This window comes from Populus nigra, chromosome 6 (genome assembly GCF_951802175.1).
Source record: "Populus nigra chromosome 6, ddPopNigr1.1, whole genome shotgun sequence".
NCBI lineage: Eukaryota > Viridiplantae > Streptophyta > Magnoliopsida > Malpighiales > Salicaceae > Populus > Populus nigra.
Genome location: NC_084857.1, coordinates 7,309,311 through 7,334,423, shown reverse-complemented (window position 1 = coordinate 7,334,423; position 25,113 = coordinate 7,309,311). Strand labels below are relative to the sequence as shown.

The 25,113-nt window shown below is 34.9% G+C and overlaps 3 protein-coding genes across 6 annotated transcripts; all 3 read right to left on the bottom strand.

Annotated features, from left to right (window-relative positions):
• Positions 1 to 7,299: 7,299 nt before the first annotated feature.
• Positions 7,300 to 10,335, bottom strand: LOC133698036 (transcription factor MYB111-like). The gene is made up of 3 exons (XM_062120905.1): positions 10,052 to 10,335; positions 9,814 to 9,943; positions 7,300 to 8,313 (listed from the first exon to the last, which is right to left on the bottom strand). Exons 1-3 carry the CDS (start codon positions 10,182 to 10,184, stop codon positions 7,479 to 7,481), a joined length of 1,098 nt encoding a protein of 365 aa, XP_061976889.1. The 5' UTR covers positions 10,185 to 10,335; the 3' UTR covers positions 7,300 to 7,478.
• A 3,906-nt stretch (positions 10,336 to 14,241) lies between these two features.
• Positions 14,242 to 19,442, bottom strand: LOC133697799 (AMSH-like ubiquitin thioesterase 3). The gene is made up of 14 exons (XM_062120580.1): positions 19,145 to 19,442; positions 18,972 to 19,036; positions 18,819 to 18,894; positions 18,551 to 18,718; positions 18,324 to 18,424; positions 17,940 to 18,045; positions 17,793 to 17,839; positions 17,278 to 17,608; positions 17,012 to 17,101; positions 16,857 to 16,919; positions 16,155 to 16,229; positions 15,785 to 15,847; positions 15,332 to 15,384; positions 14,242 to 14,711 (listed from the first exon to the last, which is right to left on the bottom strand). The coding sequence occupies exons 1-14, from the start codon at positions 19,241 to 19,243 to the stop codon at positions 14,537 to 14,539; spliced, it is 1,512 nt and encodes a 503-aa protein (XP_061976564.1). The 5' UTR covers positions 19,244 to 19,442; the 3' UTR covers positions 14,242 to 14,536.
• Positions 19,443 to 21,144: 1,702 nt separating this feature from the next.
• Positions 21,145 to 23,422, bottom strand: LOC133696955 (uncharacterized). 4 transcript variants are annotated; one of them, XR_009842782.1, is made up of 4 exons: positions 23,164 to 23,422; positions 22,666 to 22,927; positions 21,545 to 22,259; positions 21,145 to 21,465 (listed from the first exon to the last, which is right to left on the bottom strand). XR_009842782.1 is itself a non-coding variant. In XM_062119255.1 (4 exons), the coding sequence occupies exons 1-3, from the start codon at positions 22,781 to 22,783 to the stop codon at positions 21,974 to 21,976; spliced, it is 291 nt and encodes a 96-aa protein (XP_061975239.1). In that variant the 5' UTR covers positions 22,784 to 23,422; the 3' UTR covers positions 21,145 to 21,465; positions 21,545 to 21,973. The 4 variants fall into 4 exon arrangements, 2 of the variants coding, with proteins under 2 accessions (XP_061975239.1, XP_061975238.1); XM_062119255.1 differs by having other exon boundaries at positions 21,545 to 21,981; positions 22,095 to 22,259; positions 22,666 to 23,422; XR_009842781.1 differs by having other exon boundaries at positions 21,545 to 22,557; positions 22,666 to 23,422.
• Between the last annotated feature and the right edge of the window lie 1,691 nt (positions 23,423 to 25,113).

Here is a 25,113-nt window from a genome sequence, read left to right as displayed (position 1 = left end):
TCAACATCTGAATCTTCTTAGCATCATGGCCAACAATCAACATATCATCCACATACAACAGGAGAATAATAAAGTTTCCATCTGGAAACCTTTTCATAAATACACAATGATCAGAAGTGGTCCTGTCATAACCATGATCCACCATGAAAGAATCAAACTTCTTGTACCATTGTCTTGGAGCTTGCTTTAACCCATATAAGCTCTTTTTCAACTTGCAAACTAGCTGCTCTTTACCTTTTGCTTCAAACCCTTCAGGTTGTTCCATGTAGATCTCCTCATCTAAATCACCATGGAGAAAGGCAGTTTTCACATCAAGTTGCTCAACTTCAAGGTTCAAACTAGCAGCTAAGCCAAGCACAACTCGGATTGAAGACATCTTGACCACTGGTGAAAAGATTTCTTCAAAATCAATACCCTTCTTCTGACTGAAACCTTTCACAACCAATCTTGCCTTGTACCTTGGCTGTGAGCAATGTTCATCAATCTTCAACCTGAACACCCATTTGTTTTTGAGTGCTCTCTTACCTTTAGGAAGCTTCACTAAATCAAATGTATGATTTTCATGCAAGGATTTCATCTCTTCTTGCATTGCTTTCAACCACTCACTTTTCTTCTCATGTGACATAGCTTCATCAAAGCATTCTGGCTCTCCCCCGTCAGTAACCAGCACATACTCATGAGGAGAGTATTTGGTGGAAGGTTGGCGAGGTCTAGTTGACCTCCTCAATTGTGGCTCATCTGGAGCTTCCTGCATAACCTGTTCAGGAATAACATCAATATCATTATTAGCTGATTCAGGATCACCAACTAATGGCTCATTAAGAAAACCACCATTTTCATCATTTTGCAAGTCTCCCCCATGATTAGCAGGCATCAAAGATAACTGTGGAGTAGGTGCTGGATTTGAATTAGATGGAATAAAAGTAGTAGACTCTGTTTTCTCCTTCAGTTCAAAGTCTTCAATGGTTTGATCTTCAAAGAAGATAACATCTCTGCTTCTCACAATTTTCTTCTCCTTTGGATCCCACAACCTATAACCAAACTCATCATCTTCAGAGCCCAAGAAAATACACTGCTTTGTCTTGCTATCAAGCTTAGACCTTTCATCCCTTGGAACATGTACAAATGCTCTGCATCCAAACACTCTCAAGTGTGTATAGGAAACATCCTTTCCTTTCCAAACTCTATCTGGAACATCAAACTCAAGAGGAACTGATGGAGAAAGGTTGATCATGGCAACTGCAGTCTTCATTGCCTCGCCCCAAAAGGACTTAGGCAGCTTTGCATGAGAGAGCATACATCTAATTCTTTCAACAATTGTTCTGTTCATTCTCTCAGCCACTCCATTCTGCTGTGGAGTCTTAGGAACTGTCTTCTCTAACTTGATGCCATGTTCCCTGCAGTACTTCTCAAAAGGACCCCTGTATTCACCACCATTATCTGCTCGAACACATTTCAGCTTTCTACCAGTTTCTCTTTCAACTCTGGCATGGAAGTCCTTAAAGACATCAAGCACCTGATCTTTGGATTTCAAACAAATAGCCCAAATCTTCCTGGAGTGATCATCAATAAAACTAACAAAGTACAATGCACCTCCAAGAGACTTATCAATCATTGAGCAAACATCAGTATGAACTAAATCAAGAACATGTGACCTTCTATGTGAAGATGATCTTTGAAATGCAACTCTATGTTGTTTACCAACTAAACAATGAGTACATGTGTTCAAGTTCATACCTTTTAAAGGAAGGTAATTCTTCTTGGCAAGGATTCCAAGGCCTTTCTCACTCAAATGTCCAAGCCGCTTATGCCATAAATCAGTAGAGCAATCTTCAATTGCATTTACCTCCCCTTTGATCACCTTGGCTTGTGACATGTAGAGACCCATCTTCTTCCCTTTAGCAACAATTAGGGAATTTCTGGAGAGCTTCCATTTACCATCTCCAAAGTAACTGTGATAGCCTTCTTCATCAAGAGTACCAGTAGAGATCAAATGTAGGCGCATATCAGGCACATGCCTAACATCTTTGAGTAGCAACTTGCACCCAGTATTGGTTTCCAACCAAATATCTCCAATGCCCACAACACTAGCCATCCCTTGATTTCCCATCCTAACTTGACCAAAGTCACCAGCAGTGTAGGATGTGTAAAAATCACGTCGGGGTGTAACATGGTAAGAAGCTGCTGAATCTGCAACCCAGGTGGTATCTTGACATGCAAGATTAACACAACCATCATCACACACAATGGCAACATCACCATCAGATACAACTGCAGCTGTACCATTCTCTTCATTCTTGTCTTCATCTCTACCCTTTTTATCTCTTTTATACTTTCTACAATCTTTTTGCATATGCCCAGGCTTGTCACAATAATAACACTTAAAACCCTTCCTTGACTGAGATCTTCCTCTTGGCTTCCATTTGCCTTTTCTATTGCTGGATTCTCCATCTTGCTTGCTGTGAGAGAACCTGCTTTGACTTCTCCCTCGACTTTCTGTAACAAGTGCATGAGACTCGGAAGTGCTTGTCCCTTTCCTCCTCTTCTCTTCATTGAGGATACAATCCTTCACTGTTTTCAAAGTGAGCTTTCCATTCGGAGTAGAATTGCTAAGTGACACTACCAAAGTCTCCCAACTATCCGGCAATGAACTCAATAGGATTAATGCTTGCATTTCATCGGCTAACTCAAGGTTCATCAATGACAGCTGATTCAAGAACCCTTGGAATACATTTATATGCACTGAAGCATCTTCACCATCTCTATACTTCAAATTCACAAGGTCTCTAATTACAAAAACCTTGTTTTGTGCACTCTCCTTGGCAAATGTTTCTTCCAACATCTTCCACACTGTATAGCAGTCATGTTCTTGAGAAATATGATTAATGGACTTAGAAGATACCCATTTTCTAACATTAGCGGTAGCCTTTCTATTTAGTCCATTCCATTTTGCATCATCCATGTCATCAGGCTTTATTCCTTTACATTCAATCGGCAAAGCCAAATCATTGCAATATAAGTGATCCTCCATCATTGTTTTCCACAGAAAATAATTTGAGGAAGTGAGCTTTATCATGCCCGAATCTTCCTTTTCCATTTTAACTGCACAAGAACTCAATCTACACAACCAAATGCTCTGATACCACTTTGTTGGGAAAACTCGGGACAATTAACCGGATCAATTCAGCGGAATACAATTCACAATTCACAAGTCCCAATCCTTTTTCCCTCTTTGTGCAGTAAAAAACAGATTCAAACAATGATCAAATATAATGCAAATAATCACACAAATTAACACCAAGATTTTTACGTGGAAAACCCGATGCGGGAAAAACCACGGGACCGGAGTCCACCTAAAAACTTCCACTATCACAAATAATGGGTTCACAACTGTTCTTCCTCAGATTCAACTAAGGGATACAACATATATATCATCAAGAACTACTTATTCTCGGATTACAACAAGATTAAAGGAGAATTATTTGAGAAAAACTCACAAAACTGACAGCCCTGTTTTCTGTCAAAACGGCCAGCTTCCACACCACCAATCTTCGATCCAACCGTCCAGAATGAAGAGGAATGTGTCTAGAAGCTGCTGTCAAAATCTCAGCCCGATCCAACGGTGAACGAGCTGGAAATCGAAGAACGAACACAGGCTGCTCTGCTGCCTCTTCTTCTCTTTTCTCTTGTTTTTCTCCCGTTTTTGCTACTGCCTCTACAGTGGCAGCTCCTCTATTAATTCAAAGAGACAGCCTTGCCTTGCTGTCTCTTACTAATTAATATGGTGGTCCCACCATCACATGGTGCGGGACCACACACAACAGTTGTCATCATAACTCACAAGCAAAATCACTGTAATCGAGGTTGGAGAAGCCAGCTTATGCATCCGCAGGCCATCATACGAACAACTCTGGTTCAATTGATTACAGCTCGGCTCTCTTCAGCTCACTAACAATTTTCTTATTCAACTGTTCAGTCTGCAATCCATGAAGTTTTTCTGGTAGCTATTTCCAGTCGTCTCAAGTATTTCATTGCTTGATATGATGTTGGGTACGAGGTTTCTCGGAGAATGGAATGTACGTAGTTTTATAAACCAAGTGCATGAACTTTCTAATTTTTCCTAATTAAGTATGGACGTAGTTTTATATTTGTTATTTAAGTTTATTAAACTTTCAAAAAAATTGTTAATAATGTGCTTTTGTCAGGAATAGCCTGTTTCGCGCAGATATTGAAGTGGGTGGGTAGGTTAAGTAAAATACATTCCAGCTAATAGGGCTTCGATATGTAGCAAAACAGAGCCTGTTTTCGTTAGAAGGAGGGAGTCCGTTGTGACAGCAGCAGAAACCAGGAAAAAAAAGAGTTGGGCAGAGACAAAAATTAAGAGAAAGGAGCTCTGTTGAAAGGATTTTCAAAACAATAGCAGGCATCGTTTTGTTCGTGTCCAATCTTTTTTCAGAACATGTCAATACAGTAGCTAGCATGATTCGTATCTGTTTGGTTCTTGAGTTTTTCCTTCTTGACAACCCGGATGGTAAAAAGGAGTTTAGTTAGGCTGAGTGGGCGTGCTGAAGGAGACGAATAGGTTAGGTGGTAAGCTGGGCCTGGTTGTCTCCTGATTCGACCGTTTGTGCGAGGCACGAAACCATTCTAGTTCCGTCTGTTATTTGAAGTGATGCCTGGCTTCATGCTGTGCCTGCCTAGGATGTTTTCTCTCCTGCGTCCCTAGATCGAGTGGTCCGCTATCCAAAAAAAGAAAGGCAGAGCAAGGTGCAGCGTTTTATTCTCAGGCATTCATGTTTTTGGCCAAATGCGTGGTAGTAAAAGAATCTAGGCTTTTGGTGTCACTTTTTCTCATTTTTGATATTCAACCGTATACTTCGGCAGCGTTTGGGAACGCGGCTGCGGTGCGTTTCTAAAAAATTTAAATTTTTTTTTTACTAAAATTAAATACGATTTATATTTTTTGGATCGTTTTGATATGTTGATGTTAAAATAATTTTTAAAAAATAAAAAAACATCATTGGCATACATTTCAGCATGAAAAACTATTTGAAAAGCACTCGCAACCACACTGTCAAACACACTCAAAAAATTCACTTCTTATTTTACTAACTAGTGTTCTTATTCCTTTTATTCTCGTGCTTTATTCAGCTATTTTTGCAATATATATAAATGAATGAGATAAACTTAAATTTAATGGGTTTAAAAAAATTTTAATTTTTTTTTTAGGCTTGATTAAAAAAATAATATCATTTTTTTTTAGATATAGATATATAATCAAAAGAATATTCTTTTTTTTTATTGGACATGGTCAAGAAAATGCCTATCTTTTTTGGAAACGGTTAAGAAAATAACTTTATTTTTTGGCTCGGTCAAAGATAATAATCTATTTTTTTTAGATTTAACCAAAAGAATGACCGAATACATTTGATTTCAGCAATTCGTGCTGACCCGAACAGCATGTACTGGACAAGAGACTCGATATAATTGAAATCAGAAAAGCATTTGCCAACTATTTACTGATGCGACATTTATAATTATTTTCTTAACAGTGAGTTTTCTTTCTTGTTTGTTTGTTTGGAATTATCTGAACTTTTGCTCTTCATGCTCTGTTCAGCACGGTATTTTTCAAGAAAGTCTTACCTTAATCTCTCGGAATTGAATTTCAACAGCAAGACGTATTCGTCCACTGCACGACTTTGGAGGTATTTCTTTAGGATTATTGCATGCGACTCTTGAACTCACTCGAGTCTTGGTTCGGGCACAGTTTTTATCGATGCAATAACAAAAAAACAATTTTTGAAGGAAACCAAGTACTTTTGATGTCATCCATCACAATAGCGTATCTCTCATATTAATTGGTCTTCAAGACGATGCCAAGATTCACCAAATATAACTCACCAGGAGATCAAATCAGTCGAAGTGGATAAAAATGCGTCTCAATCATCTGCTCCCTCAAAATAACACTTGTAGTTGGCCAATATATACTTTCCAATATGCCAAATGCATAAAATATTAGCAGTTGTTGGAAAAACCACTTCATTGCATTCAGTAGTCAACTCTCTGTTAGTGACAATAACTCATGGATAATTATCAACACCCAAGAATTTGCTGAGCATAGTCAACACCACTTTATAAATCTTGCAAAACCACTGTCTAATCATATAATTTGTCAAGTAAAGAAAGATGAGCACAGGAAAAGCCTAAAAGAAAAGTCAAGGTGAGAGATATAAAAGATTGAAAAAAGGTAAATACCATCTATACAGTCAGATTCGTAGAACTCTGGCGACTCCAAATTAGAATAGAGATCTTTATACCGAGCCAACCCTTCTATTTCTTGTCTCCTTGGTGGGCCATGATTCCCTTTTCTTTTATACATGATGCAAGAATCGACTGCAGAACTTTTTTTGTTGTGTGTTTCTATATTAGAAGAGGAAGGAGGTCAGTATCTAATATGTAAATGGGATTTTTGGTATTTGATAAAAAGCATTTTAAGCTGTAACATTATAAATATTAACGAAGAAAATATTATAAAATAATATAAATTAACCTCACTTAAAAGTTTAAATTATTGATTGAATTGATTTTTTAATATGATATCAAAACTTTAATAACCAAGTGGTTTCGAATTCAAATCTTACTATCTCTATTTATCAAATATTGGATGTGAATTTATAAAAATCAAATAGTGGGAATAACAAATTTTACAATGAATTTAACAATACTCTTGTTGGAATGGTGTCTCGAGTTTGAATCTGAGAGAAGATTATGACAGATGGCGTTCTTTTTTCTTAATGAATGTATGAGTTTAAAATGTTGACCATCAATCTAGATTTCTTTATAGCAGTACCTTGATATTGTATTTTAGGCAATCTCTAGGTTTCTCTATAAATTATCTCTAAAAGGTCCAGGAGGCTTTCGTCTAGCTAGCTACAGGATTTTCTTCAGAAAAAAAATCTAGCCATACAAGAAGACAAATCCTAGCACAACCGCCCTAGTAAGGAAGCATTAGTGTTAGGGTTAGCAGCAAGAGAGAAAAAGAAGAATAAGGGTAGAAAAGAGGGGTGTGCAAGAGAGAATTGTCTAAGTGCAAGTGCGTGTGCTGCCGTGAGTGAGAGGGTAAGAAAAAGAGAGTGTATTTGTGCTACCACTAAACAATAAAATCATAGTGTTTTTTGTTTAATGATAAATCCAGCAACTGGCATTAGTTAGAGTCGTTGCCCAGAATTTGTACTCAACATAAAAGCATATATATAATATATATCTAAAATAATACGTATATATAATCTATCTAAGATATAATAAGAAAAAAAAAATATATATATATATAGGAACGTTATGGTGGAACCTTCACGTCCACGAAAACTTGACAAAACATTAAAACATTCTTAGCTGGCCATAAAATCGATCTTAAATCTACTCCTTCTCGATCGATTGTCATTACCAGAAACGCTAGTCAGCAAGTTGTCCTCTTCATATTATAACAATCCCAACCCACCAAGATCCCCAGCTTTTGTCCAGTCCCAATCAAGCCATTCCTCGTCAAACCTTGAATTCATAGGTGAAAAGCTATTGTACCATTCCCCGTTACTCTCTTCATTTGAGCTACAACCATTGCTGCTGTTGCTTTGTTTTTTCAGGTAATGGACGGCCACCCTTTTTGGTTCCATTACCGCATTATAATTCTCGCTCTCCTTGCTCATACTCGGCGCCTCATTGTCTGTCTCTAATGTCACAACTGTATTATTTCCAAAAGGATCTGCAACTTGACTTTGCAGTGCATATTCAAGGCGCTTTATTTCACTGTCTAGCCATTCATATGGTCCTAAAGTTTCAGTCTCTTTCTCGTCATTAATAGGGCAATGAGATATTCCAGCTGCATTAATTCTTTTAGCAATGTCTATGCAAGATTCTTGGACTTGCACACCAAGATTCCTTCTATTTTCTGGTTCCTTCTGTGGACCTTCAGCGGCCGAACTCTTTAATGGGCTGTTTGTACCTCCGAGTGAGATCGCTGCTGTTTCTTTGCTCGCTGGTTCAGTACTTACCTCATGAGCTATGGCTTTAGGACTCTTAGGCTTACCTAATGACATTAATGTGGCCTTGTGCTTTTTCATGGATGACCGGCTTGTTCTAGCACTTCTACCCTTGTATGGCCCGGCTGCTACATCGGTGATATTCATGATGCTTGGTAGAGAATCATCATTTTTATACCGATTGAAGCTGTAAATTTTTCTGCTTAAATGAGAATTCCAGTAGTTCTTTATCTCATTGTCTGTTCGTCCAGGTAATTGAGCAGCAATCAAAGACCATCTGGAACGATCAAAATCAACCACTGTTATCTCATTTATGCGCAAAACGACTATTGAAGTCAAAATATAATGAATAGATGAACTCTTCAGTACAATAATATTTAGAGTAATTTTTTTATCAATTAAGCTCAACGTCCTGTCTTCAGTAAGATTGGTTCTTAAACATTTGACTTTCAGATTGTTTGTTTCTTCCTAAAAATTGAACGGTGGATCGTTTGAACATTAGGTGCTCTCATTAAGTCGCCATCTCTGTTATCATCGCAATGATCTGGGAGCTAGGGGTCAAATACTCTCGGCCCGCTAGAAAACCACGAAATGTGATCAAAACTAAGATCATTGGTCCATTTGATGCTCGGACCAAACATGGTCCATGCAAAAATTGCCCCAGGATGGCTATAAAGCAAGCAGCAGGTATAATTAATACGCTGCCCTGGATTGGTCGACAGTAAATTGTTTTCCCTGTGAAATCTAGCTACTTTCTCTTGGTGTCGTTACCAAAAAGACAAGGTGCTTTAGTTATCAAATATAGCAATATCCAATCAAAATTTTTGAAACGGGATTTCTGTACAACAATGCGGTATAACCAACTCTCTCTTTTTTTAGTTTCAAATTAATATATATTTTTTTATTTCTTAAATTATTTGTTTTGATTCGGTGGCATTAAAAAAAATTTAAAAAATATTATTTTAATATATTTTAAAATTAAAATAAAAAACATTTAAACATCCATATATATATATATATAATTGTTGTTGTCTGTCATTGTTTTAAATAAAGAAAAAAGTTATAAATATAAAATGATATAATTAACCATTAATTTTTGGATTTGGTCATCTATTTGGATTTTTTTTTTTTTTTGCCAAACACAAAGCTAAAGATGTTTTTATTTTCCAGAGATTATTATGAGTTCCGAAAAAGAGAAAAATCAAAGTATCAAATTGACGACAGAATGACTTTTCTGAAATGTATCAGAATACATCCTTAATTGGAAGAAGTAATGGAAAAGAGAGACCAGTAGATAGAGCCTCGTCTTCCTGGAGTTCTTCCCCTAACTATAGTTGTTCCTAGCCTTACTCTTAAAGTCTTGCTTACATTCAAGACCAGTTCTGATTTGTATAGGGACAACATTTGCTTGCTTTAACAAGAACCTAATCATGTTAAACACCATGCTAAATATTTCACTCGACCACTTTGTCGCTTGAGCCAAAACCAAGTGCGTGGTAAAGGGGAAAAAAAGAGAGGGAAAAATAAGAACTCTCCAAGTCTTTTCTCGTAGAGAGAACAATCGTAACAATGAAGATAAAATTGTGAACGTTGATTAAAAAAAAAAGAGAAGAAGAAGATGTCGAGCAATCGGCCATTGCTTTTCTTTGAAAAAGAAGTTGAACGGTTGATAAAAAAATTTAAACTCGCCTAACCAAGAATTGAGCTGATGAATTGAGAAAATAAAAATTAGTGGTAATGTGGATGAGCGCAGAAGCAAATATAAAGGCAAGATTACCTATTACCCAAAGCAGTATGCAACTTAACAATGGTCTCTTCCTCTTCTTTGGTTATGTTCCCTCTCTTCAAGTCAGCTCTTAAGTAGTTAATCCATCTTAGTCTACAGCTCTTACCACACCTTAATAACCCTTCAAAAAACCAAACTCTATCAATCGATCATCAATATGGAACAAAGAAGGGGGGCAAAGCCATTTGAGATACGTACGTGATTCATGTAGAAGACAATCATTTCTTACCTGCATTTTTAGGTAGTGATTTCCACGAGCCTTCACCGTTGGCTAGAATGTATTTGGTTAAGACTTCATCCTCTTCAGCTGTCCATCTCCCTTTCCTTAGCCCTACTTTCTCACAGCATGGTGCTCTTCCCATGTCTGCTCACCCTTCAGGCTTTCCTGACGAACTACTGACCACTTCCTGCGTTAGTTCCTCCTGTTGAAAGTTGGAGAAGGAGACTTGTTTGATCGTTTCTTTTCGAGAAAAGGGAGAGAACTGATTTGTACAGGCTCGTCTTTTTTCCAAAGCTTTTGTTGTATATAGAAGCAAGTTTGGTGGAGGGAGAAATTAATGGTGATGTAGATACATGAACGGTGAAAGAACGTGCCACGTGCGTCGATCAATGACTAATTTATAGTCAAATCTTGATATACATTTTTTTAAAGCATTAAGGATCAAACTAGGATTTAGAGAGCAAAACGGAAAAGAAAAAAACAGCAATGACCAAGGCAAATTTCTTAACTTAATTCGTGATACAATTCATGCGTTGTAATATCATGGGAATTATATTATTATTATTATTATTATTATTATTATTATTATTATTATTGGTACAGTAGTTTAAAATGTTAAAAAATATTATAAATTATATTTTAAAATTTTATTTAATAGATTAAGTTTTTTTATTAAATCAATTTTTTGACATAATACTAGAATTATGATGACCAAACAATCACAATTTCAAATTTTATTATTCCTATTTATTTGATAAGAATTAAGTATAAAGTAATATAAACTTATACAAGTTTTAAATTTAAATAACTTTTTTTAAAATAAATATATTAAAAAATAATATAAATTATATTTTAAAATTTTATTTAATAACTTAAATATTTAGATTGAAGTAATTTAAAAAAAAATCAGCCTGACAAAAGGAATGTCTATATTCTCAAGAAATAAAAATAATAAAAAAAAGAAATATCTATAATCTAAGGAAGAATTCAAGCCTGAAGGGTGGGCTGATGGAAACAGATGAAGCTGTCTCTTGCAAGGAGTGCTAAGTTTTCGTAGGACTGTGCCCTGAGTCTATGAGACTGAGGTTGTCTTCAATCAAACTGGGTTTTTTTTTCTGGTTTGCTTTCTATTTCCAGTTTTACCCCTTATAAGTTATGCAATTTACCTTGTTAGTTTGTTACAGTGATTTCGTTTCTTTTCTTTTTATAAAAAAAAAAGTGAAATAGTGATTTCGTTTTGCTAATAAATTCTTCATTTTTTCCATTTTAAACACAAATTTACTTTCCTTCTATCTTTTTTATTCTCCTCTTCTTTATTTTTCAAAAGAAATATTTCTATCCAAACGCACATAATATAAGTTGACTTTAAAAGCATTGACTTTTTTCTAGTTCAATACAAAATGGTAAATAATCCCTTTTCATTTGAAGAACACAAAAGAATATATATAATTAGAATTACTGATTCAGTTGAATTAATAACTAGCAGATATAATAATATGATGAGCTAGTGAAACAGAAATTAAATTTATAGTTATTGAACCATTTTCTTTTTATGAATAATACATGTATTCAGTTGGAGTGCGTGTGGATAACATATTTAAGATTTATTTGAAGAAAAAAAATATTATGTCGATGCACTAAATTTGGCTCAAAATATTCTCACCATTAAAGCCAATAAAAGCATGGCCAGAGGTTAGCTGAGCTGAGACATTATTAACCCAAAAAATACCTAAAAGCCTTCAAGTAAATACCGTGGACTGTTTCATTGTGAACTTTAATTGTGTGTTTATGGTTTTGCCATTTATTTAACATTGTTTAGGAGTGATCAATTTTAACCCCCTTTTTTTCCGTTAAAATTTAAAAAATATTTTGTTTTATTAAATTTTTTTAATGTTTTTTTTATTATAAATTTTTTAAAAAATATTATTTTAATATCTTTTAAATAAAAAATATTTTAAAAAAACGGTGCTTTTAAATATCCTATTAACAAGAAGGTTTAGTTTTTATGGGATGGTTTTTTAACACAGTCCATTGTACCTTCTTTTCCCTAGCACGTTTTATCCCTCCTCTTCTTTCTTTGTTTCATGCCTTCCCTTTACTGCTCTTCCCTTTCTTTCTCTCTTTTTCTGCTGACTTTTTATGACTGTTAGAATTCTAGGGTTTATAGGATACCTAACTCACTTATTCTCTCCTTTACCTCTTCTTTGACCGACTGTAATTGTTAAATTTCTAAAATTTATGTTTGTTTTTTCAAGCGGGTGATGGGCTAATATATGAAACAGTTGAGCTGAGAGGTGAAGGAGAGGGTTAAAAGGAAAGAGATTTTGGTAGATACATATTTATGTTGTTTTTTTTTTTTTTTTTTTACTAACTTTGTCTTTAGGTAAGGCCTTTCATTCGAAGGAAATAGTTGAAAATATGGATTTATCAGAAATTATTAAAATTTAATAAGAGTATTTAAATTCGACACACAAATTCGTGTTTCTATAGATTTAACAAATTTGAGAATGTCAACCAGCAACCCAATGTCTTGTCGATTAATTCAAGCCTTTTGGTTGGGCACTTAATTTTATTAAATATATAATTAATTAAAATTCTGAAAACAGCTGGATTTCTTACATCTGATGGTTCGGATGTGGAGGTTCATCAAGGCTCAGCAACCCAAAAAGGTGTGGAAAGCCCTGTGACGGGTGCGGACGAGCAGGAGTCGGATCTCCCATGTTAATGCCCTCCTACATTCCTTTTGCCCCATCTTGGCCACATCGCGATCTGCTCCGTTGAGCCTCTCCTCGGAGTAAAGGCTTGTGCTAGGTTTAATACAGGTGTCGTCGCTGCCCTACCAGTTCTCCTGTTCAATTAAAAAAATTAAAAAAAAAAACGAAACGAAAAGTATTCAATTGCCATTCATTCTTGTCACAACTGATATTTACTACGGTATTCTACCTCCTGGGATGAATCGATCATGATTACTCGTTAGTATTTTCCCTTAGCACTAATCCTTTTAGAAAGACTTTTTTCATGGTTAACCATGAGTTAGTAAAAAGCCGGGTCAAGAGATATGCTTCTTATGTGATTTTTAAATTTTTGCCTACTAATATTGATAGTCACACATTTTAGGGCATGCCCTTTTATTAAAAGCCTTATTCGAGAATAGAGAATTTAGTATGATGAGCGCAGACTATCGAACTAGCCTATGATACTCTCTTTAAAAAAAAAAAAGGAAGACGAAGAAGAGGAAGAATTATTTTGTCATAGATGAGCATCCACACTTTGGCACTCACCCAACAAACAATAATGAAGAGAAGAAATGAAGGAAAAAACAAACCAAACCTATGCCCTTGCTCTCTTTCTTGTCGGGTATTGAGAAAAGAAATGCGTCAATTCATTAAAAAGGTATTCAGAAGTTGCAAGTTCCCAAACGGAAGAGACTGGGACCATCTAACTAAAAGTCAATATCATTGTGTGCGAACATTGATGCAGGTCACATGCAAGGCTGGAGAAGCGAGGCCATAGATTGTCTTGAGATTTAACCGATGACTGTAACAGTTGTACTGAAAACCATTCGTGCCCACCAACGCTTGCAAGAATGCTCATTCAATTGAACACTCGTATCATGATTGTTAGATCACCAATCTTTTTCATTGCTCCAACCAGTCTCTCATCAGAGAGGTAGTCTCTAGTTTTTCTTCCTAGTTTTCTCCTATAATTTAATAGTATCCTCCAACGTCTCAACTTATTGATGTTCATCATAGCAACGGTAGAACGAAGAATACGAGGAATTATGCCAAACGTGAAACCAAGGATTGAGGTCTTCAGTATAACTGCTCTTGCAGGCCATCTCTCCCCTTCCCTGACAACTTGCAGCACGGCTGATCATAAAAATTCCCCATATAAAATCTTCATGACACAGAGGCGGTCCAGATCCTCGCCATGACCGTGATATGTGTAACCAGCGTTTTGTACCATGCAAACTCATAGATTATTGACCTACAGGCTACGTGTTCTCAAGCTCCCTCAAATCAAGCACAAGCAAAGATACAGCTTCCTTCTCCAAACGTTCAGTGCGTTGCTCCTTGAACCAGCGCCTTCCATTCTGGAATGCTTGTTGGAAAGTGAACACACTCAAATACAAGTCAACAACACAAAAGCTAGCATTCAGAAGCCAAACAATAAAATAGCTTCGTCCAATTACTGACATATTTGATCAAAACCTTTCATCTAACGATTTTAATTATTTACACAATGCCAGATTCCTCGTGTTGACAATAATACAATCAATTGCAAAAAAAATTATCTTATACAGTGAGGTAATATCTGTGCATCTTGGACATGGAGGCCAGAAACTCTATCCAGTGGTTAAGAAACAAATGTATACGCTCCATTTCAGCAACATTCTATTCATTGAAACAGTTGAATTTACAACATGTTGACATACATACTTGTTCTGAAGAAAAAAACTTCCATCGAGACTCTTCCTGCAAGAGATTTGCAAGCTTACCGAAGATCAACAACATCAAACTTCATAATGGAATTCATGTAAACATGAGAACAGTGCTCATAAATCGGGCTCCCATCCAAAGGCTCCTCATGGGGATGAAACCCTCTCTGCTGGCAATTACGAATCACTGACACACCACTTGGATCAGATAGATGAAAAATTCCATGTGGACTGCACTAGCAGAATATATTTGTTAGTGGCCTGAGATAGAGAGGGGGGTTGGGGGGGGGGGAGATTCTGCAAGGGGTTATCTGGGTCATTTGTCCAAGACATTCATTAGGCTAGAGCTCCCCTACATGAAACAACACCAACAGTTGCAGCCCTAATGGCTCAAGCAAGTGGCCAAGATGGGATTTTGTGGTTAGTGGGTGTCGTATCCTACACCTCTTATAAGAGTATCAGCATCAACTTAACCACTTGAATCAACCCCATGTAGATCCTAATAGGTATTTGAACTGCATACTTTCATAAGTCATCTTTAATCTCATATTAAACCCTGCATTATCATATTTACTGACATCTTCAAATCACCGACTGGGCAGTTGGAACTATAGGATAAGATACGGACCATGGTCCAGCCCATGTGGTTCAAGCTGTGACTACAATTTCAAAACTTGACCGACACCTCACAAATAATAGGCAACCTCATGACAATACATCTACAAATATAAGGTTCAAGTAGTGAATGCATTTATTCTTTATAGCTATTAAACATACATTTTTTAATCAATTTATATAAACTAGATTTAGTGAAGTGAAAAATTGGGGGGGGGGGGGGGGGGGGAGCCCACCTTGATTCATCTGTTGGGGCCATAACAATTGCAATTGCTTCAGGCAACATGATCTAAAAAACAGGAAGCAAAAAGGTCGATCAGCAATACACCTTATATTTCAAAACAAATGGATAATAGATCAAACAAGACAACGAAAACTCAAAATGTTGATATTCTTTTCAATTCTTAGTATGTTCATAAATAATTGGAGAATTAGGGCATTGGTGAAATAAAAGGTGTGGTAGAAACCACTTCTTAAGTGATAATTGTTACCTGTGATTAAGCAGTGATCTATAATAAGAAAAACCAGCGCACAAGAGCTTTAAAATTTTCAAAAACTTCACACATAGTTAGCTGCATGTATGCAAGCTCAAAGAGAACAGCCCAATGAACTAGAAATAATGACATCCCACAAAGAAGAGCCAGGGATGTATTAGTGCAAACTCCAAGGCAGCAAAAAAGATAGCTTACCTGATACGAGTAGTGAGTGTGCAGATCAACTGAAGACATGAAACAAGTCTGTGATGGATGTGTCTGAAGAGTCATGCAAGAAACTCGAATAAGGGTAACACATAAAGCACCAAATCAAACACTACTGAAATACATAACTCTTTTATATACCAATGGCTGATAGCAAGTTACTCAAAATGTGAAGGCAGTTATGGATGATACCAACAAAAACAAGACCAACAATATGCAGAGTAAAAAAACTAACCAGAATGATGGCGAAATTTAACATCTAGCCAAATACTTTCTAACAGGACAACAAATATGAAAACGTAGTAACACAGCCAAGTCAAAAAAAATTCTGACACTAACTTGCCATTATTGAGATACTTACATGAATCCATCCAAGGGGAAAAAGTGATAGTTTGTCTTGAACTTCAAATATTTCTTCTTCATTTAATGTCTGGCACTGCACATTAGCAATTGTTTCAGGTGATGTTACTAAAAGCATGGACATGAAGAAAAAGGGGGCCTAAAAATAAGAAATTATGATAGATGATGTTTCAAAGTCAGATGCACATAATTAAGGTGATAATGTTGAATTGCATTCCATCATATAGTATATTTAGAGTCCAAAAATGTGGGCATGGATCTTCCAAAGAAACAAGAAACAAAGAACCTTAGACTGCGTTCTTAGTATATTGCGGTCTTGTTTGATTTGACAATAATGCTAACAGAAATTAAACTGAAGAATAGTTCCACTTTTCATTGGGAGGGATGATAAACACTCATGCATGTGCGCATATAGTATATTTATATGCACAAGTCAAAATATATTGAGACGTGGAAAAGAGGATGCTCTCAACAAGGGAATACAATGTGCTCTTGTGCATATAATCTTAATGTCAACTAATCTCCTAATGTCTCTAGAGTTAACAGATTTCATAACTCGAAATCATCAACAATTGCCCTTCAATGATTTACTGGTTGAAAGTAGTAGAGCAGGAAGCATATAGAATTTTGGGCAACCTCATAATTTTGATAAAAACAGTACATAAAATAAAAGGCTAAGTTGAGAAAAAAAATGTTCTCATACCGAATCTGAAGTTGACTCTTGCTTTGGGATTATAAGGGTAGTAATGTGAAAAACCCTGTTTTTCTACAACACATGAAGTGAATTAATTAAGGAACTTTAAAGGCTTTGAGAAAAAAATACATTTTTTTGTTGTACAAAAATTTGGCTCCCCTTACCAGTGAACCAGCAAGAACACCACATGTTTCTAAATTTTTCTCCGTATTTGCCCGAGCCAATCTCAAGAAGTCTTCCATCAAATTTACAGGCTGTAGTGACAGTCAAAAGGGGATAATAAGAGAGAAGTACTAATGATCAAGAATCTAGAATTAAAGTGAAAGATTAAAGGACCATGATAACTTCTTTTTTTTTTTAAAAAAAAAGAAAGATAGTGGATCTCCCCTAAATATGAATTTTCAAACATTAAAAAGATTTGGACACCTACAACATGTAAATGTTGATAGGAATTAGAGCTTGGCAATCCATCATCAGAAGGTTTTGCTGGTCCAGGTCTTGGATCAGCAACTTTAGATGAAGGAATCAGAGTAGATTCCTGCTGCACTTTAGCAAGAACAGGAGGAGGGGAGGGTTGCCTGATGCCAACAAACTGAAAAGGATCCTCCCTTGCTTCATTAATTAATGTTGGGCATGTGTCCTCAGCCAGACGTGGCCATCTACCATCATCTAAGGATAGAACTGATTCCATTGTAGATTCAACAGCCGCAGAATTGGCATCTTTTACTGCCATAGCATCATATTGTCCAGCCTGATTCAGGCTATCATAACCATAATAAAACACCACGTTACAAGCAGTCACAATTTTTTTAGGGAAAACCTTACTAAGTATTATGAAACACATTCAATATTTTCAATTCATCACAACATATAACAATAATAATCCAAAATTCAAGAAAAGAAAAACATAGCTGAAGGTTTAAACAGATTCGATAAAGTCCTCACCTTGAATTTTCAGTAGAGGTTAAGTCAGCATTGCTAGGGTACTGAACCTGCATATAAAAATAAACCAATTAGTCCATGGATTTTGCATGTTTTATTGAAAGCACACACGTGCAAAAAGCAAACAAAAGAAGCAGCCAACAATTTTACCTTTATCTCTGCACTCGGTCCTGACCATTGGCCCCGGAAACCATTTGGGCCTAAAAACGAGTGTCTTGATAAAGTCTCTTGCTTTGGTAAAGGTAAACTAACAGACCTGCAGGTTTTCAAAAATAATTAAGTGGTTCTTACTGAAAATTTGAGCTCAATACCCTTACGCATCACATTTAAATTCACAGTTCGCAGGCAAAAAAAAAGTAGAAATAGCAAGACATACAACCATCAAAATGAGAAATTCGATGAGTGTCAGCCTTCTTAAACCAAAGACATATCTTTCACAACGAAAAGCAATGCAATTTGAATACCATACAGCTAAAGAAAATACAGGACTCGTGTCTCTAAATAATAAAACTATTCTTGAAATATTATACTCACAACTTCTGCAACTGCTTGTCAATTCGCGACATGTCTAAATACAACCCTTGAGTATGATTATTATCATACTTCCACGATGACTGTGGCGTGACAGCAACGGGCTAAAACCAAAAACAAAGTTAATAATTAACAAAAACAACATATGAAAAACATAAATATAACACAAAATAAGCCACGTATCATTTATCCACAATGCGCAGATCAAAAGAGAATTCCTTTATAATTACCTTGCTCGAGTAAGAATTTTTATTAGCAGGTGGCCATTCCAAAGTAGATGTTCCTGAACCATTAAATTCGACTTGTTGTGTTCTTGAATAAGCTTTTTCTATCTCATCCACTCGCCTATGGAATTCAGGCTTGATTGATTCAAGCTCATTTAACACCGCAAATGATCTCTGTTAAATAACAAAATAATCACAACTTAATTGTGATAATAATTATCACAATTAACATAAAGCTAACTGCAAGAACAAATATAAAATAAATTAAACTTACTTTCTTGTAGTTTGCTCTTTCTTTTTGATACAAAGCTTGGTAATCTCGATGATAAGGTATAGTTTCAGAAACCAAACTGAACAAAACACAAAAAAAATGAATTCTAAAAAAAATGAAATTAAGGTAAAAACGGTGCAGTTTGCCGATATTAACCTTAAGTATCTAAGTAGCATTATGTACAAATCTACTACATTCTTCTCTTCTCTGTGTATATTTGCCTATCAAATCCACACACGCCAAAAAAAAGTAATTAGGGCAAAAATTAAAAATTGTTGCATAGTTGAGATATTATAGCTAAATTGGAATTAAAATGCAATTTAGGAGACCTGACGGAGGAGATTATCAGCGATTCTGTAGTAATTACGGAGAGGAATCCGATTATCGACTTCGACTTTTCGAGACATTTTATCGACGTTGATCTTCATGGCGTTGACGATCAATTATTCCGGGGATTATTTCACGTTTGCCTTGATGAGAACACGGGTTTTTACAGAGATCAGTTTCTAGACTTCGTAGCGAAGAAAAGTACAGGAAAGCGGAAAGCTCTGTCGTTTCGAGTAATAAGAGAGAGAGCTTCTTTGCCTCTTCCTGTTAGGCTCTGGCAGGTTTAATATGGTTTTTTTTTCCCTTAAAAGTCGCGGTAATGACCATCCTTGCCGTGGCCCGGCGTTATTGGAAAAATTAAGTGCTGCCTTGTGTAAAATTTTAAGGTGCCCAATAAATAAATATGAATAATAATAATAATAATAATTTATTTTAAGAATGGATAAACAATAAAAGAAAAAAAAAAATTCAAGATCTAAGAAAAGTAATGAGAAATTTCTCTCTGAATATCTTTTTTATTTTCTCCCTTATTTCTCTCAGTTTTTTATGTCTATTTATCTATTGAGAATAAATATTAGTAGTTGATTATTGAACATCATAAATTTTTTTATATGGTCTTTATAATATAGGTTTAATTACTACAACCCATATAAAACTTTTGATTATGGAAAAAAAATTATATAATTTATAATTATTTTTTATCTCTTAATAAACGAGAAATAAAAATGACAGAGACATAACCAAGTTAAAAACAAATTCACATATTTATGTTTGAGCATTTGATAATTTCAATTTTTTTTTTGTTTTACTAATTTTCAAATAAATTTTCTTATATGTGTGTGTCAATATTATATTTTTAGAAAAATACCTTTTAAGGATGTAATTATATGAAAAAGATCAAAATAATATATATAAAAATAAATTGCTCAAAATAAACTACAAATTATTTTTTACAATTTAATAGCAATTTTTTTACGTGCAAAACAACAGCTCGTTTGCCTTCTTCGCATCTATTTTCTTAACTTCTTTTTACCTTCAATTTTTCTTAGCTTGTGCCTCATTTTTTATTTATTCTAGAGTTTAGATTCTTATTTTTTGTAGAGAGATTTGAATTATTCACATATAAATAATACAGATCATATGAAAATTAAAGGGAACTGAGTGAATTTGTCTTTAGACCATGGAATGTGGCATCAATGTGGTTCCCATTGATATCGAAGATGATCCAAGTCAGGCCTTCTGTTAATGAAACAGTTAAAGGCATCATTTGAGAAAGGGTAAATAGGATCAGAACCATCTACAACCCAATTTCCATTAAAGATTGTTAGATCATGCTGTAAATTAATGTTTAATTAGTTTTACTAGATGTGATTTTCATAGACATAAAACTAAAATTCTTAGCTTGTTAAGCATGTGTATAGCTTAAGCCTAATGAGTTTATATTTAATGTCGTGTTTGCTTCTGATTTTCAACTTGTTTTTTAAATAATTTCTCAATAATTTTGGTATATTGTTCTTAAAAATAAAATAAAAATTCAAAAAATAAAATATTAATTTAATTAAAAAAAATTTTAAAAATACATTGCATTACAATATCAATTATACAAATTCAGAACTTCTTTCCTCTAAAAATTTTGATATTCTACGGCATAATTTTAACATTTCAACTTCCAAGAATCACGAGAAAATATTTTAATATTGTAGTGTGTTATTGAAGTTTTTGAGTTTATAAAAACATGTCAGTAAAAGAAATTTTAAGATCCCATGAAGTCAATGAAAACCTCAAAGGTTTTCCTTGGATTTCCATTGTTCCCTGTCACAGATTCTGCAGATTGGTTTTTGTATGCAGCCTGTGTGTGTAGCAAAATAAAGTCCCCTGTGAGTTCTAGGGAGTTTGTATACTTCCCATTGTTCCTTCACAGAAAACTTCGTTATCCATATTGTTGGTTGTAGAGGGTTCTGTGTAGCTTGAACAAAATTTAGTTCCAGCAACTCATCAAATCAAGCTTTCAAAACTGCACATTTTGCTATTACATACCAGGACACAAATATAACTTGTTATTTTCTTTCTGAGTGCCAAAATGAGTACATTAACTTCAAGCTAGCGAAAAATAACGCTCGTCTCCTCTCTCAGAACATCTCAACTGGGAGAAATCCCTCTGAAAACAAGAAACCTCCAACCACAAATTGCAGACATCATAATAAATATCAAAGCAATAACGCAGGCAAAGCAAACATGAAGCCAAGTCCTAGCAGAATCTGATTCGCGGTGTTGTATGCATTGTTTTGTTCAGCTTGAAGGTGCTCAGACACGTCAAAATTACCTGGGTGACACCAACACCAGAATTTGACTTTGTGGAAGAAACCAAAGCAAGATGACAACTTCATAAACTAGTAAAATACCTCTTTCGGGACCGTAGCTACATCCTGCCTTGATTGTGTCTCGAACATCCTCTATGGTGGCTTTATTATAGAAAACAAAGTTTTTCGTGATGTTTTCGATGCAGTTGAGCACCAAATGTGTCTCTGAAAGGCACGGTCCATTGCAGTAGGGATCAACATGTTCAGGAAGCACATTAAGGTTACCAGTCTAGGTCAATCTATAGGCTTCTTGATAGCTGCTGTATATCCGGGACTTAGCAAAAATCAATGCCAAAGCAATTCGTAAGAAGCATGAAAGAATATTTTGACCACTGATTAAACGTTTCACATGATAACTCTTTTGGTGCTAAAGAGAAAATGAACAAAGACCAAGGCCTAAGAAAGGCCACACCAGAGACAGCTCCCAGAAACGCAAGTACTTAACCCAGCAGTGGAGGGAAGTGAAGGAAATTATAAACCTAATAGGCAACATTAATATGCAAGTCAGAAACAAGCACATAAAAGGATCACTGGGTGAAGCAGCGATGATTAATCGAACATATTTCAACGTACTCGACCGCACGTATCCTACCATGGGTGGATAAAATCAAGATCCCACTAACGGATTTATTGTTGAAACATAGCAAAGCTTTTGCAACAACTTCAGCCGGATCAGCATCTACAATGCCTGTGCCTGTTTGAGGCATACCGCCAGCAATTCCTGTGCCTGTTTGAGGCCCATCTTCGTCTGCCTTCCCTGTGAAGGATCAGAAAATTATCGTTAATGCTCCCAAATTAAAATCACTAATTTTTTAGGAACATCTGTTCGTTATCTGTCAAACAACTAGGTTGCAGCAGAATATAGACACCCCAACAAGAAATGCAGATAAAATATCAAGGCTTTTTCCATGTTTTTGCATGTCTAGCAAGAGTTTCATTGATCTAGCAGCATCCCCTCTAACATACAGAGAACGAATCAATATATTGTGCGTGACAGCATTAAGAGAGATACCCCACTCCACCATTTCACTGAAACAGCCTAAAGCATCATCAACCTGTTGTGCTCGACAAAGACCATCAATTATCAAACTAAAAGTGAAGATATTTGGCTTCAATCCACGTTCTAAAAGCATCTGCAACAGTAACAAGGTTGGGAGAAATACCTCTATCTTGCATCACTTTGAAAGCCTTTGCTGCCTCGTTCATCACATTGGCTTTGCAGAAGCAATCAATTGGCATGTTATAAGAAAAGACATCTGACACAAGTCCATCTTTGACCATTTGATTCTATTACGGATCACCCTCAATACCTCTTCCTGCCTTGTACAAAGTTTCAATCAATTCAATGTAAATGCTAAACCCCAACTTCGCACCCTGCTCAATAAATCTATCCAACATCCCACACGTCTCATTGACATCCAAACCCTATAACAAACAAGTCACTGGGATGTTAGACGTCGAAATGTCAGGCAAGTAACCTCCCTCCCCGAGTTTCCTCGATAATGCACCTGCCTCTCTTGGCATACACTTCTCTGACAGGCAGCAGAATAATGTATCGCAAGCCAATATCCACGAGGCAGGCTCCTTTTCTATGAAATAACCTTTTGGTTGGAGTTGGGTTTTTTTAAGCTGAGAGATTAGTGAAGAAAGACTATTATTACCTGTCAAAGTAGCATCAGTGTTGTTGGTTTGCCTTTGAAGTTGATCAGTTTTGGGCTTTGAGAGGTTTCTTAATTTTGTGTCGGGGAACTTTGACTGATTGAATGATTTTTTAGATTTACGGAGGTTATTGAGTTCAGGCGATGATCTAGAAGCTAAAGAATGAAAGCCCTGTCATGTCCGTCCTTCCTGCAGAAACTGCAACCAAGTGAAGCACAGGGGTTTTGCTTAAGAGAATTCCAAAGCCGGACTACAAATGACCTGTCGTTGTTTCTTTCGTTTCTACATAACGACGACTTGACGGTTCTAATAAACTACTTGGTGTTTCCTACAACTGGTTATTTCTGTGTTTTAAATGAGCTTTTTAAAACAATTTTATTTTATTTTATTAAAAAACATTTTCAAGTCGAATTTTTTACATTAAAAATAAATTTTAAAAAATAAAAAAATTATTATTTTAATTATTTTTTAAAATAAAAAACATTTTAAAAAACATTCCTAATAATACATCAATGGAGGAGCTTTTTTACCAGTGACATAATGGTAACAAAGTCTATCATTCGCCAGGGAGAAGGATGGATTTGCTTCGGAATGTGCTATTTTTTTTCTTCTTAAATTTTAATTTACTTCTTAAAACACTTAGTCGGTACCAAGGGAGTGTTTAAAATAAATACTATTTTTTAAAATGTTTTTTATTTAAAAATAAATTAAAATCATATTTTTTTATTTTTAAAATTTAATTTTTACATTAATATATCAAAATAATCTAAAAAATTCAAAAACAAATCTAAAAAAATCAAAATTTAAAAAAATATTAGTTCAACCAAGCCAAACACTCTCTAAATTAATGAAATCCATTGATGTAATTAACTCATTCTCTTATAAACCAATTTAATTACAATGAATATGCAATAAAACAAGAGCATTTTTATCTCATTAAAACTATACATGGAGCTCGTTAATAATAATAAAATAATAAAAAAAAAACTAAACATAAGGAGATAAATAGCAAAAATATGTATATACGGAACTTATTAACTTTTTAAGAGTATAGCTTCCTGGGTAATTGTTTTATGTTATTGTCTCTGTGATTTTCACTATTGCACTACTTTTTGTCGGGGAAGTACTTGTGGTGGTCTTTTCAAAGAATTTGTCTCGCCTTCCTCAAGATACCTTTTCTAACCAGCACTAGGTTCAGACACCTCTTTCTTATGGAAGACGAGATGCCACCTGACCAGTGTCTTTCAAGATATATTTAGAATGTGTTTTTGGTATCCGGTTATTTTTTAAGTAATTTTTTATATTAAAATATATATTAATAATATTTTTTTATTTTTAAAAAATTATTTTTAATATTAGTACATCAAAACCATTTAAAACGTACCAACCATATTAAATTTTAACCCAAAAAATTTTTGAATTTTTTGAAAATATGGTTTACACCGCGTTCCCACACATATTTTTAAAGTGTTCCCAGACATTTTTAAAGGGTGCTTGACAGTATAGTAGCAATTACTTTTCAAATAACTTTTTATACCGAAATGCATGCTAAAGATATTTTTTTATTTTTTAAAAATAAATTATTTTTGACATTTACATATCAAAACGATCCAAAACATACAAACCATTTTAAACTTTAACAACAAAAAAAATAAAATTTTTTAAAAATATAATTTACACTGCGTTCTTAAACATAGTTAAACTTGCTTAAACTTGCGGCGAAATGCTCAAGCCTTCATGCCTTGGCTTAATAAATAAACTTGTTATTTGGTTACCCCAAATTTTTTTTCCTAACGATTTTAAGAATATATATTTTATATAAATATCATGTATTTAAAGAAAACAAGTCACTCTTAAGGATTTATTTGAACTTAAGAGTGAAGAAAGCGAGCGTATATTGGATTTATCTCAAACGAAAGCCCCTTTATTAAGAATAGTTTAGATCAACATTC

Coding starts and splice junctions, on each gene's coding strand:
- LOC133698036 (XM_062120905.1), bottom strand. CDS start 10,184: ATGGGAAGAGCACCATGCTGTGAGAAAGTAGGGCTAAGGAAAGGGAGA. Junction 9,944..10,051: donor ATCACTACCTAAAAATGCAG/GTAAGAAATGAT, acceptor GGTTTTTTGAAG/GGTTATTAAGGTGTGGTAAG. Junction 8,314..9,813: donor CATACTGCTTTGGGTAATAG/GTAATCTTGCCT, acceptor TGATCGTTCCAG/ATGGTCTTTGATTGCTGCTC.
- LOC133697799 (XM_062120580.1), bottom strand. CDS start 19,243: ATGAAGATCAACGTCGATAAAATGTCTCGAAAAGTCGAAGTCGATAAT. Junction 18,425..18,550: donor AAAATTCTTACTCGAGCAAG/GTAATTATAAAG, acceptor TTTTGGTTTTAG/CCCGTTGCTGTCACGCCACA. Junction 18,046..18,323: donor GACAAGCAGTTGCAGAAGTT/GTGAGTATAATA, acceptor GAAAACCTGCAG/GTCTGTTAGTTTACCTTTAC.
- LOC133696955 (XM_062119254.1), bottom strand. CDS start 22,783: ATGGTCAAAGATGGACTTGTGTCAGATGTCTTTTCTTATAACATGCCA. Junction 22,260..22,665: donor CAAAGTGATGCAAGATAGAG/GTATTTCTCCCA, acceptor GATCCTTCACAG/GGAAGGCAGACGAAGATGGG.